The sequence below is a fragment of the Microchirus variegatus genome (assembly GCF_963457635.1).
Source record: "Microchirus variegatus genome assembly, chromosome: 11".
NCBI classification, from domain to species: Eukaryota; Metazoa; Chordata; class Actinopteri; order Pleuronectiformes; family Soleidae; genus Microchirus; species Microchirus variegatus.
This window is the reverse complement of record NC_139812.1, coordinates 19,125,129-19,139,259: the sequence shown is the minus strand read 5'-3', so window position 1 is coordinate 19,139,259 and position 14,131 is coordinate 19,125,129. Positions and strand designations below refer to the sequence as shown.

Sequence of the window (14,131 nt, the reverse complement as noted above, 5' to 3'; positions counted from 1 at the left end):
GGGGGTAATACATAGAGTATGTGACCCTTTCTACTGTACGTTACTGCTCCCAGATGGAGAATACAATAACGATATGACAATATCATTTACTCACTCTAATTCCAAACAGACCCTCAGTGCATTCTGGGTGAGCCAAAATCCTGAAGGTAAACGGTGTCCATCATCGTTCATGTACACACACGCACGCATGCACATACACACACACACTAACTATGATGAACTGTACGACAGCATTTCCTGGTGTATAATGAAAAGTCAGTGATACTGTTGTGCTCTGACAGTCCATCGCCCTCATGGTGTACTTAAGCTCCAGCTTCTTTCCTCCATGTTCTTTTAAGTAGGACTAAAGGAATCTCCTCTGCCAGGCCACATTACCGTGAAAGCATTTCTTTTACTCCTGAGTTGGAACAAGGAAGAAATGAAGAGCAGATTTTTTTTTTTATGACTAAGGTTTGGATGCCTTTAAAAGAATGGATGGACTATATTTTGGAAAAGAGTGATTCTGTTTACAATGAACCATCTCAGATACGATCGGGGGGAGATGACGCCGCGCAGCTAGGTTCTTTTTAGAATGTTTTATTCATGTGTGTAAATCATTTTGCGATGCACGTCCTTCTTCCTTGATTTAAATCGCGGCAGAAGGCATGTGTAGCAAAGCCAAAGTGGGCCAAGCAGACCATGAGAGACTCCGCCGTGACTCCAGAGGGAACGGTGGGGTCTGGGTTTTGTGCTGCAACCTCTTAGTTACAGGGCAAATATTCCATCTTTAAGAACTTTGCACTCTAACCGCAGAGTTGCTACTCATGAAACAGAAATGCCATTACATCCAGAAATAAAATGGAGGAGAAATATCACAACCTCTCAGTTCCAAGGCCAAACTCTGATTGTTTGCAGGTGTCTTCTGTGTTTGATATCAGTGTGTGTGTGTTTGTGTGTGTGTGTGTGTGTGTGTGTGTGTGTGTGTGTGTGTGTGTGTGTGTGTGTGTGTGTGCGTGCGACCTGGACCATCACAAAACATGACAGCAGTTGAACAGGAGGCCTTCTGTCATCTCTCATTGGCTAAAAAGGAATCATTCACTCATCTGGACAGATCATTTGTAAAGTTTAGTAAAGCTAATTCTGTAAGTTGTCTGTTGGCTGGACGCGCGTGACAGATGAAAGACTGCAGACTTCAAAAGGAGGAAGCAGGTTATGATGCACACGACGATACAAATTGGATTAAAAACACCGCCTCAACGTAATATGCTGTCATTCAAAGTCAGACAGAGAGTGATCTGAAAATGCTTAAACAGTCTGTGACCTCAGGACTACAGTAGGACATGTGTGTGTGCTGGAGATCAAAGTCACGTTCTCTTATTGCAGAGGATGTCAACTTCCCGACTCGGGCGAAAATCAAAACCTCAGCAGAGGAGACAGACGTGACAGCTCCGACATCAGCTTTGGACGAGAGACTGAAAATAACTGTTTATTTGACAACGCATTAGTGAAGCATAGCCTCCAAAGGTCAAAGGTTAACGCTCACAGTAGTCCACGCACATATATGCTCTATATAGGGCATGTCGGTATGTGGGACTGTGTCTTGATAAATACAAACCGGACGTCTCCGTGTTGTCGTTAGCCAAACTCATTTGCATCTTGTGTGTGAAAAGGAAATGGAGACTTCTCACACCTCTGAGCCAAGTCACGCTCTGCCACTCAAAATTAAACTCATGTGAACAGACACGGTTAAACTGATTCTCTTCTGTGTGCGCACAGCCGCTTATATTTGTATTGTTTAAAGCAGCTATACTCTATCTTTAAAGGTGCCATATGTAAGAATGTGGCACCTTTGTTAAGGATTACATTCAAATGCAAAATACCGAGGTCTTTTAGGTTTCGTTTACTGGCGTAACTGGCAACCCGTGGTTGCTCGGCAGCTGAGACTCTACTGACTGCAATGATTGGTAGACGGCGGTAGGTGGCGCCACATGCCAAAACATGATTTCAAAACATAAACATGATTTGCAGTCTGCAAGATATATTTTTTTAATGCAAATATTTTGGCTGTATTGTTGTTGTTGGTGAGTTCAGTTTGTTATATGAACATTATTCCTGAGTCTCTGTGACATATTAGGAGGATTTTATGGTCAGCTGCTTTAGATTCATTACATAATGCACCTTTAAGATTGGAGAAACCACAAAGTGCTTTTTCAGAATAGAGTAGAATAGGATCCAGTGTGTCAGGTTAATAAATCAGAGACTGTACTGTATCCTTATATACACATATATATATATGGGATTAGTGATAATGCATTCAAAATCAAATCAATTTGATAAAGTTTGGGAGCCTTATTTGAATTATTTGGATCACAGTCTATCATCCATTTTGTTACAGTGTTTCCCTGAAAGGTCATAAGGTTATAATTCTTTTTTTGTACTCGCTTACTTATTACTGTATGTGTGTAACTGAGCCAATTTGTGTTGTTGTGTTGATATGGTGTGTGTTTGTTTTGTTTAATGTTTCTTTATGTAAAAAGACAACATTAACATATTTAAAATAAAAATCGGAATAGAATAGAACACTTTGTTCATTGGATATATTAAAAAAAATGCTATAAAACAATATGGGGGGAAAAATCATAATAGCGAGAGAACAGACAACAATGGACAACAGGCACATCAAACATATAAAAATGCCATGAATAGAGTTTGTTGTCACAGATTGAATTAATTCGGAATAAATAAATATCAAAACAGTAAATGCACTTTTTGTGTATGCATTGCACAAGAGTGAGAGTTTAGATTTATTACTCATTGTTTTGGTTTTCTGACCTTGAGCTCAACTTTCACTGACAAGAAAAAAATCGTATTATACCACAACATATTCAAAGTTAGCGGAGCATTCAGCAGATGATGAGACTAATGTTTTTTAGTTGTTGTTTTTTTTTTCATTTGGGGCCGGCGAACACCTCACCACCTTCTGTAACGATGTATATAATCTGCCTGGACACTGAGCAGGCAGATGTTCAACATCTTTTCCATCTGCCCAAAAAAACATATCTCCATGATTCATGATTCATGATTCATATCTCGCTCACAACCACATACTTTTCCACATGTTAATTCCCATGTCTGCTCTCTGTCTCCCCGGGTGATCCCTCTGACCTTCGTACATATATATATATATATATATATATATGTACAGTATGTATATGTATATATATATATATATTTATATATAATATATATATACATATATATATATATACATACATACATACATATACATAAATCTATATGTATATATATACACATACATACATATATACATATACATAAATATATATATATATATACATAAATATATATATACACACATATGTACTTTTTGTTACTGGTCAGTATCAGCAGTAAATACCTAAACCGATTCGTACCGTATAACAAATTAAACCAATTTATGACCATGAGATCACTTCAGGGCTGCAGTGTACCGACACCTCTGAACCACTAGATGGCTCCCTGCAATTTAATAATAAAGCCCTGCTGTGAAGGGGGTACCAGGTGACAAAAAAAAGCACATATACGAAACTGTGTACAAGTCACAGTGCGTCCAACGAGCCTTTTATCTTAATGTCGTAAGAAATATTAATGCATTCTGCCGAACATAATCAAGCACTGAGGGATCTTTCACAGCCCTCCTCCTGCTTTCTGATGAAATAGCCTGTAGGAGGTGATTATGGAGAGATTGCAGTGGCGCAGGGTAATAAAGCTGCTGCTGTAATTACAATTAGAGCTGTTTTTACTGGTTCTGACAGGCACCAGACACCCTCACTGGACTGAGAGGCTGCATGAGGAGGAGGAGAACGCAAGAAAGACACGGCTAATCTATAGTCCAATGCACATGGGCACAGAGGAGGAGGGAAAGGAGGGGTGTGAACGGTGTTAATGCCGTGATGATGATGATGATGATGATGATAGAGGTGAGGAGGCGTTAGCAGAGATGATTACTTGGTAACGGAAAGTGTGAGCAGGCCAGTGGAAGTTTGGGAGGAGAGAGAGAGGTCAGATGGTCAGCTGAGTGTTGAGAGGAGATCCAGAACATTTATAGCGATTACAGGTCACGTAGCTGCACAAAGACCAAATGAAAACAGGAGGCTTTATTTATACTGTAACAGTAGATTTACAGTTTCACAGTCTCACTGCGCGGGTAATCAGTCAAAAAGTACTTCAGCCGTTCAACCCTCTGGCACACGTTGACAGTAGCCATAAAACTCAAAAATGTACAGTTAATGTCAGCAATGATCACAATACTGTGACTCATTATTGTGGCATATTTTGTATTAAGGCTTATTCTCCTGTCATAATAGCCATGTGCAATGGTGTCCTACATGTATGTGACTTCATTAAGAATTATTTTCCTGATTTCTTGATGATTATTAGAAGTAACAGAGTATAACTTTGTTAATGTACTTGAGCACAGTTATTTATATTTCTAGCAAGGTGTACTTTTACTCCACTACATTTCCTCTAACTATCTTTGTTACTACCAAATAAAACTAATAGTTTTACCATTCATACCCATTCACACTGCAACATGGGCTTAAGTGTCTTGCTCAAGGAAACATATAGACGAGTAGAGTCAGGAATTGAACCCACAACCTTCCAGTTGAAAGACAACTCATCCTACCACATGGCACAATCCTAAATCCTCACTTACTACATACTTTTAAAACTAAAGTACAAGACTTTTACTGAAGTAAGATTATAAAAAGTGACTTCAACTTCTACCAAAGTCATTTTCCAGTAAAGATACTTGCACTTTTAACCAAGTATTCCTTTTAGGTACTTTATGCATGACTGCATGTATTCATAATGTATTTACATAATTAATCATATAGTTACAGTTTTACAGAGCTATACAATAATAGGTAAGAAAATAAACAAAACAACAAGGCATCATTCATCATTACACATGTAATACCAATAGTTTTTGCACAACCACTTATATGAACTCTATAGCATAAATGCTCCAAATGATATGAATGCTAATCCGTAAACTGGTGGAACGAGTTCAAAAACACAAGTGTCTTTGTTCGAGATTTAAGGAGATTTGCCCGGCTTAGTTTGTCCCTTAGCAGGAGTCACTGAGTGTGAGTGGGCAAGTGTGTGAGCGCTGTGACTCTGACTGCTCGCTCCAGTAAGTCTCTGCTGCGCCTGAACAAGATTACACCTCAGCCAAACTTAGGCCTACCCATGATGTGGGCTTGCGTTTAAGCACGTGTGTGTGTGTGTCAAAGCATCACAGTTTGTACTTGCATGGTTTTTGAGAAGGCCTATTTCCTGGATGCCCTCTTGTTTATGTGTCTGCTGTAAGCACACATCACTCAAATGCAACATCTGCATTGTATTGTACGGACACTGTAACTTCATGGTGCCATATGTAAGAATGTGGCCAAAAACGGTCACTACATTCAAATGCAAAATACCGAGGTCTTTTAGGTTTCGTTTACTGACGTAACTGGCAACCCGTGGTTGCTCGGCAGCTGAGACTCTACTGACTGCAATGATTGGTAGACGGCGGTAGGTGGCGCCACATGCCAAAACACGATTTCAAAACATAAACATGATTTGCAGTCTGCAAAATATTTTTTTAATGCAAATATTTTGGCTGTACTGTTGTTGTTGGTGAGTTCAGTTTGTTATATGAATATTATTCCTGAGTCTCTGTGACATATTAGGAGGATTTTATGGCCAGTTGATTTAGATTTATTACATAATGCACCTTTAAGTCTCACACCCATTGCACATTATGACACAATTCACAACATAGACTCAGTGTCGCATAAACTGCACACTGAAAGCGTGAAACACTTGCTCATTCTTCACCGGCACAGACCGCAGCTTAATTTGTCAGCACTCGCTCCGGTTGAAACAGGCTTCGTATTACACTATTACACTTCGTTGGATTACACTAAATCAGCAAAATCCACACAGCAAACGTGAAATCACACAGGAGGAAAAACAAGATTTTCTTTTAAACACTGCAACTGATCTCAGCTCAACAGTTCAAGGTTGTATACAAATTGGGCGCCACTAATTTTGGAATTTATGTGTTTATACGCTTGTGCAAGGGCAGTGTGTTGGTTTTGTGTAATTTTTAACCAGCCCTAATGACAAATGGGATATCAAGAGTGACCCCGAGTTGAGCCGTTTCACCTTGACAAGCACGGTGGAATGCTAAAGGAGCTGTGTGTGTGTGTGTGTGTGTGTGTGTGTGTGTGTGTGTGTGTGTGTGTGTGTGTGTGTGTGTGTGTGTGTGTGTGTGTGTGTGTGTGTGTGTGTGTGTGTGTGTGTGTGTGTGTGTGTGTGTGTGTGATTAGCAGTTATTGGTGCAACAGGGGCACTGAGTCACAAACATGTCTGTGGTAAACTCGTCCTGCACAGGCTCTACATCATGGCACTTTATGGGACTTTAACTCTTTTTTTTTTTACCACCAACCATTGGTCCAGGGGAAAGCCAACTATGAGTCTGAAATACTATTTTAGTTGTGACTAGGTCTGGTGCAGATGGTGCATTCTTAAACACTGATGAGGCAAAGTCTTTGAGGTCATGGGGAACTTGGAGAGCGCGTGGTGGATTGTAGTGGAGTGCGCTTGCAGGATCCTCGGTGTTTCAACAGCAACAGGTATGGTTTAAACGCAAACACAAGACATATATAACATGACAAAAGTCACCCTTATCGTGTATTGTTTTCGATTATACTGCACCATAGGTGGAATATAATCCAAATCACTTGCAGCTGGTCAGTCAGAGATGATGTAAAACTATAAATAAGGGCTTAAAAGCTGCAGAGGCAGAAATGTATTTCATTTACTAGATGGCGTGATGCCACATGATGTGAGTCCCTCATATTTTCTTCCCCCCGCAGTGGCCGACTCTCACCAAAGTCTCCAAAGTGTCACATTTTTCAGAAACATTGCAAGCTCTCCTGTGGGGGGGAAGGGGGTTGCATTTCATGAACCTGAAACATTACAGTGTCAGAATCAGGACTTCAGAGAAAACTAACCCATCTCTTAAGCTCATATATATATATATATAAACATAAAAGAACACACATGATCACACACAACCTTGTGATCATTGTCCCTTCTGGGATAGATTGCATCCTGCTTCTTCTTTTTTTTGCCACATTAAATCATAATCGGGGAAAATAGCTCTCTGGTTGCTCCAAAAAAAATGTAGGAGCCCCCCCCCCCTCCTCCTCCTCTACTTAAAGTCAAACAGATGCAGCAACTCTGTATGAAGCATGGATATTCTGTGCATTATTCTGTGTGTTTATTGTCTGCTCCTGTGTGTGTTCTATAATATCGCTTTATGACCAGCATGTGCATATTCAGCTAATTATGCACACTTGATATACTGTATACGGCTAAGTCTTCTCACACTATAAACTACCAGAAGCCATTTAGCTACTTTCTCTTGATTTCCCTCTGGTGCAGATTCTATCTCTGAATTTCTGGTAAGCAGGGCCAGAGAAATTGCTTCCATGTGTTCGGTGGCGATCACCACTTAACCACGCTTACCTCTTACCTCATACCTCGCTGGGAAAGATTGGGTACAAAAATAGGCTTTTGCTTTATAGTCTTTAATACATTGCTGTTATCTAATTTCATGTCATTCCGTGTGTGTGTTTGTGTGTGTGTTCTGCTTCCAGCAGCTGAGATTTCACAATAAAGGAATAGTATATAGCGTTGTGCGTTTCATGTCGATTTACCGAGTGGGTGGATAACCGTCTCGATATCTGTTTGTCAAATAAACATCCAGCGACTGCTTATCTTGGCCGTACATGAAGACTCACTGTGAGCAGAGGGAAACAGTTAGAGGCTGCGTTTGTGCAAAGTTCAAGACGGAAAACAAGCAGCCTTGCTCGGATGTTACAGACAATATAGGATATGCAGCCACTTTAATGCATTTTGTTTTTAAAATTCATAATTTCTGCTGTGTATATGTTTAGTTTTTCTTGTTAAACAGAACAGATGTTGTCCAGAGAGGCAGAAATGAAGACCTTATAATACGATAACGTACTCATCCACATTTGCTTCCTCATCTTTTCTGGTTCATATCAGACACGACTCAATTACAATATACTTTGAATTTAAAATGTATTTTGACCAATTTTGACAAACGATTAATCGTTTTTTAGGTGTTTTTCATGATTATAACAAGATTTCGGATTGTTTCAGCTTCTTAAATGTGAATATTTTCTTTGTTTCTTTGCTACAGACAACAATTTTTGGTTTGTGGACAAAACAAGACATTTCAGAAGCTCATTATTTCCAGGTTTGACAGAACGATTACTTGATTAATCGAGAAAATAATCGGCAGATTACTCGATTATGAAAATAATCGTTAGTTGCAGCTCTACCCTGCTCTTTATTGTCGCCACTGCTGTTCCTTGTGCATGGATGGTCACGTAATATCTGTTTCCCGTGTTGTTTTGGGCTGTAAGAATATTGAGATACAGAGATTTAGACGATGCTTTTTAGCATGGGTGTCCCATATAACCCGCAAAAAAATAAAAAGTAAATTAGTGAAATTTTTACAGCAGGCAGAGTTGGTTATTTTTCTTATTTCTCATCAAGAAAGATATTTCTCAAAATGCCAGACTCTATCTTTAAAATATTAGTTTAAAAATGAGGCAGAAGCAGATTAATTCAGTAAATCAATTACATTTTTCTTTGATTTACCCACATTTATAAGGTAAATTGCAACACTGAAGCCAAGCTGATCCGTTTTAAAAAGAAGAACATAAACAGGAAACTTGGTTGCAAATAGAATGAGTAGGTAAATAAAAGGAAAGTTGTTTTAATGTATGTTCATTAAGCAAAGTAACTGCTATCACATGATATTTAGTGGCCACTTCTCAGAATGTAATGATTGTTCCAGTGGCAGAAAATATGAGATGTCCATGCGGTGAAAATGAGCTCACCTGCAGACTTGAATATCATGATTGCAAACATGAGTAAGCTATTAGGCAACAAAAAATGATTTGACCATGACAGAAACAATTGCTGCAATTACTAAAATAATGTGTTCTCGAATAATAACACACCATCAGTTCATATATATACTATGACCTGAGTGTAAACCATGGCTCAGTTCAGTCTACCTTAGTTGATGGGGGGTAAAAATGGCTCTGATCTCATACTTACACACAATCAGCTCAGACAAAACAGCTTTGGAAAATAAAAATAGAAACTAACAAAGGAGCATCACATGTGTCAGTAACAGAAAGGCAGCATCATGGAGAAATGTTATAACTGCAGCCTGACACTGAGGAGAAAATCATGAAGTAAGTCTGACATCTGGTGGACAGAATCTAAAAACCACTGCACCTGTTTCTGTTTCAGTGTTGTGTGCCGTGGGAGTGGAGACCGTTCATCGAGGAGAATTCACGAGCCTCGGCATATACCTCCTGTAAGCTTTCTCATCTTCCTCATAAAAAAAAAAAAAAATCTATTCTAAGCCATTCCCGACTCTGACCTAGTTGAGGCACAAATAAGCCATCTGGATCTCAATATGGCAAAGAATGTGTGGCCTGTGGGGCTTTGAGGAAACAGTGACAGTATTATATTACCTTCATAATTGATCATGTAGTGCTGATACACAAACAGACATATGAGGGAAAGACACAGAGGGATGAAGCAAGGTGCAGAGGGCAAAGATGAGCGCGGTCCTTTCTGTAAGGATTTGTATTGTCTCTGCAGGCTCAAAGCCAAACTCCCACAGAGGCACAGGAAAACATCTCCCATAGGAAACCATAGGGATGCTCGATTGTTTATTGTCTGTACAGATTCAGACGAATGCTGCACGCAGGGAGACACGGAAACACAATGTAGCAAAAGCTCTTCAAAAAAGATGGTGTACAGTGATGGTATAAACCTAGTTTTCTGTATTTTCCTGCTTCCACTTCATGGTTGTCATAGATTTTCAAATGCCAAAACTATTGTACAAATTATGGTATCTCTGTCACGGGGCAGGTGAAGTCTTGCCCACTAACATTTTTTTCTCCTGAGGATAAGTTGTAATGCAATTCTTCAGCGACACATTATAAGATCCATTTCACATTATTTCTGAAGACGTGCTCCTGATGTTATCGCCGAGTCTGCATCACTTTCATTTGGCTTTCCTGCAGAGTGTCAGCGGTCGCCATCATGGTTTTTGAGATGGCCTACTTTCTGGACGCTCTCCTGTTCATGTGTCTGCCGTAAGTACACAACATATTGTGTATGGATACTAAATGCAAATTTTTTTTTGTTAGGCCTGAAACATTTTTGAGAAATAGTATGAATTTCAATCTGTGGAGATATTGTTTCTGCCTGGCTGTGTTCATGACAATAGGCCTGTCTGCTTCCTCCCCTTCTTCCTCTTTATCTCTGCAGCTTTCCTCCAGACTGGCAGCTATTTGTGTTGTGGGGGAAGATGGCTCGCATCGGAGGCTTCCACAAGTTCCTCTATTACTCCATCATGTCAGTGGTCTGCTTTTTGCACCCCGTGTTGGTGTGGCATGCAGTTATCCCAGGTAAATGTAATGAAAGGACCCTGAAAGATAATTTGGCATACTTTAAAAAAAAAAGAGCCTTTAAAAATGTAAACATATGCTCGACTTCCAGGTATAATGCTTCTGGTGACGGCTATTTTCAACTTCATACTTAGCAAAAAAACAAATACCAAGACCCACAAAAGGCCACATGACAGCGACCAAGGCCTGACCACGGTCTGTGTGCCGGAGACTGGAAACAGAGCGGCACAAGCGGCCCTCACAGCCAGAGACAGAAGAGAGAGCGTCCAGGCCATGCTGCAGTCGCAGGAGCAGACACCATCATCGCCCAAAGACGTAGACGGGGAGAGGAAGAGGAGGAGGAGGTGGAAGGAGAGGAGGCTGATGTGCCTCAGAGGTAGGGAGGAGCCTGTGGAGCGAGAGATGGAGGAGATGGAGAGCTACTGTGAGGCCGAGCCTGCAGACACCACCTCAGACACGGCACCTATGATTACTGACTGAACCCCCCCCCCAGCCCAAGAGCTCAGACTATATGCTCTTTGCTGATATCACATGATGGAAAGCTCGAGTTGTGCTGACTGGGTGCAAATAGCAGGTGCTGGAAATACCCCCCAATAAAATATGTGATATAAACATAAATTATACAATTTTAATTGTAAAAAAATAAAAAATGTATGTATTCTCTACGGCTAATTGTACAAATATAATATGAAATTGTTGTTTTTATTTCATCTGTATATGTTAAATTTCAAAACAAATCTCTGAAAAAAAAAAAAAAAAAAAAATCTATATTGATGTATTTTTTACTTAAAATAAATGAAGTAATTTGATTCTTCATTACATGTGGGTGGCTTTATGCCTGAGAGCTCGTTGATTTGGGAGCAGACGTTTAAATGTTGCGCGATCCAATCCAGTTAGTGTCTCATGCATTATTCATACGCCAAAATAAATTAGATCAACCGTTTCCCCCTAATTCGGCTTCAGTGGAAAGCGCGTGCAAATGTGACCGAGAGCAGACGTTATACAGCGGCTTGTGCAGGTGTCAGTCGCACTCAAGTCTCCTTCATTGTGTGCGTTTGTCGTGTGCGTTCGGTGACCATGGAGACGGGGGCTTTCCGGGAGGAGGAGTGAGAGGGTGTGATTATGGTGATGAGCGGCGCGCCACAACATTTTAATCCACCGGAGCACCGTGTTTCACTAAAACTGTGCCACTGTACACCAAACATAATCAGTGCATCAGCTTTTATACATGAAGAAAGCCTGAAATTATCATATTTGTGATAAAACACAAGTATGAAAAAAATATATTTTTTCAGGTCACAAATCAGTGCCATTTTGTGCCTTTAAAGCACAGACACACACTCACAGAGTGCACACACAGTTTTCCCTCCGTCCTTTGTTTCTTTAACTGCAGGTATACAGTGCAGTAGTATGTCTTCTAAAGAGGCAATCTCTTTGCAGCATCAAAGCTAAGGAGAAAATCAATACAAGCAACAACCAAAAAAAAGCCTCATTCATCACAAAGCACCTCACTGAGAGAGAGAGACCTGCAGGGCTCAGACAGCAGACTTGTAAACACAGAAAAGGCCTATGGGTGAAACCACTGGGTTAAAAACCCCTGCAGCTACATGGTGTCATTCATTCTTTCAATCTCTTGAGAGTGTTTTTTTCTCTCCGCACTGATCATCAAAGCATGTGAGCAGTCAGCAGGGAGGAGGATGTTCTGGTGTTTTAACCCGAGAACAGAGAGTCTTTGAGTTCGGTGAGGCCGCTCGCTGGGTCAGTATCAGCACTGCATTGTACCCGCTCACAAAGATATCTGCTCAATTAGACGGAGTGACCCAGTAAAAAGCAGAGGGGAAGGAAACCATGTCAGTGTTTCCATAGATGCAAACACCAACTTTGTCATTATGCGCATCCTGTAAAAATGAGCTGTTCTCGGTGAGGAAGTTGTTCAGCTGCTGGAACAACTTACTTCCTCTGATGCATGTTCAATCATAAATCTTATTCAGGCAGAGAGAGAGAGAGAGAGAAAAACTGACTTCCTACAGCTTTTGTTCCCACCCTATAGTTTCCTAGATGGCAGATCCAGGCACAAAAACAGGATGGGTGAAATAAATCATTGTGGGGACTTTTCCTTTACTGCTCAGCTAAAGATAAAAAAAATGATGGGGATGTGTAGCTTTGCAAGAGGGATTTGACTTTATTACCACATTATATATAGGACAAGAAAATCAATGTACACTCATTTTTGTACCTACACTCTTAGAAATAGGGGTTCCAAAAGGGTCCTTCTACAAGGGCTGAGGTTCTACCTGGAACCATTTGCTTTCTGGAAAACCCAGGGTTCTTGGTAACACTAATGGTTCCAGTAAGAGCCATTTTGATCCAGAGAACCCTTTAAAACCCCTTTCCTGAATAAAGGGTTTTAAAGGGATTCTTAGTGGAACCCTCCAAAAGGGTTCCAGGTGGAACCTTTATATAAAAAAAGGTTCTACCTGGAGCCAAAAAGGGTTCTCCTATGAGGACAAGCCGAAGAACCTTATATGGTTCTACTTAGCACTTTTATTTCTAAGGGTGTGTTATGTATCAGTCCAACTTTTCCCAAGTGAGTTGAGTCTCATTTTGAAGAAAGACCTGCAAAAAAAAAGGCAGAAGCATAAATAAAACACCAAAACTACAGGCATAATATTTAAAAGAAAACGTAAAATACAGTAAACTATTGTATCACAATATCATTAAAAGTATATTAATCTCAAATATTTGTATGTAATTAAAAACGATGATGAGACAAAGTGAAGCATCCAAACGCACCTTGATGAGGAGGAGAGACGTGTGAAAGCCTGACTCCAGCAGAGGCCACTCTCCATGCTGATTGGCTGAGTGGTGCCAGCGCGCGCTCTCCATTGGGTGACCGCGTTGTCAGTTTTCTCCTCCGGGCTCTGAATGCCGCACAGCCAGGGAGCCGTGAAGATAACAGAGTGATTAGCGGGGGATACGTCGCTGGTACACGGAAGAAGACGAGGCACACACTCTGCTATGGTAAGACGCCGACTCAATGAAAACCATTCAGCGGGATATTTGTCTACAATAAGAGGAGGGGAATTAAACTTTAGTCCACAATGATGTGGTTTAAGCCTCGAAAGAAGAAAATGCCTTGATGAAGCAGAGGTCACAAACCGTAACAGTTGTTTTGGATTGTTCGTGGTTTTAAATAACAGTTTCTCCATGTACTTTTGGCTGTTTATCACTGTTTGGTGTGGCTGCACTAAAACAAAAATCAGTCTCCTCTCCGCCAATTGTCGGTATTGCGCGACGCGCGTTATTTGGAGCTCCTGGATATTTTTACGCACAGGGATGGATCGTCTCAGGGCGCAGCTGGCAGACAGTGTAGGTGCGATAATTGGATACGAATCTCGCGATGATGAAACCAATTAACAGACATGCGATGGTCGTTCTTTGTCCACCTATGGGAGCACGTTTAAACACAAAAGAGAGGAGACTCTCTCTCTCTCGCTCTCTGCACCGACCCCCAAAGATGACCCATATTTTTCTTGTGCAGCAACGTGGAGTGGATCCATAATTCATAT

General features: G+C 40.6%; 1 protein-coding gene across 1 annotated transcript; it reads left to right on the top strand.

Moving 5' to 3' along the window:
* Positions 1-6,589: 6,589 nt before the first annotated feature.
* Positions 6,590-11,042, top strand: tmem72 (transmembrane protein 72; the record flags this gene model as incomplete). Its single annotated transcript, XM_083897243.1, has 5 exons — positions 6,590-6,665; positions 9,391-9,457; positions 10,176-10,247; positions 10,423-10,562; positions 10,654-11,042. The coding sequence occupies 5 exons, from the start codon at positions 6,590-6,592 to the stop codon at positions 11,040-11,042; spliced, it is 744 nt and encodes a 247-aa protein (XP_083753369.1).
* Between the last annotated feature and the right edge of the window lie 3,089 nt (positions 11,043-14,131).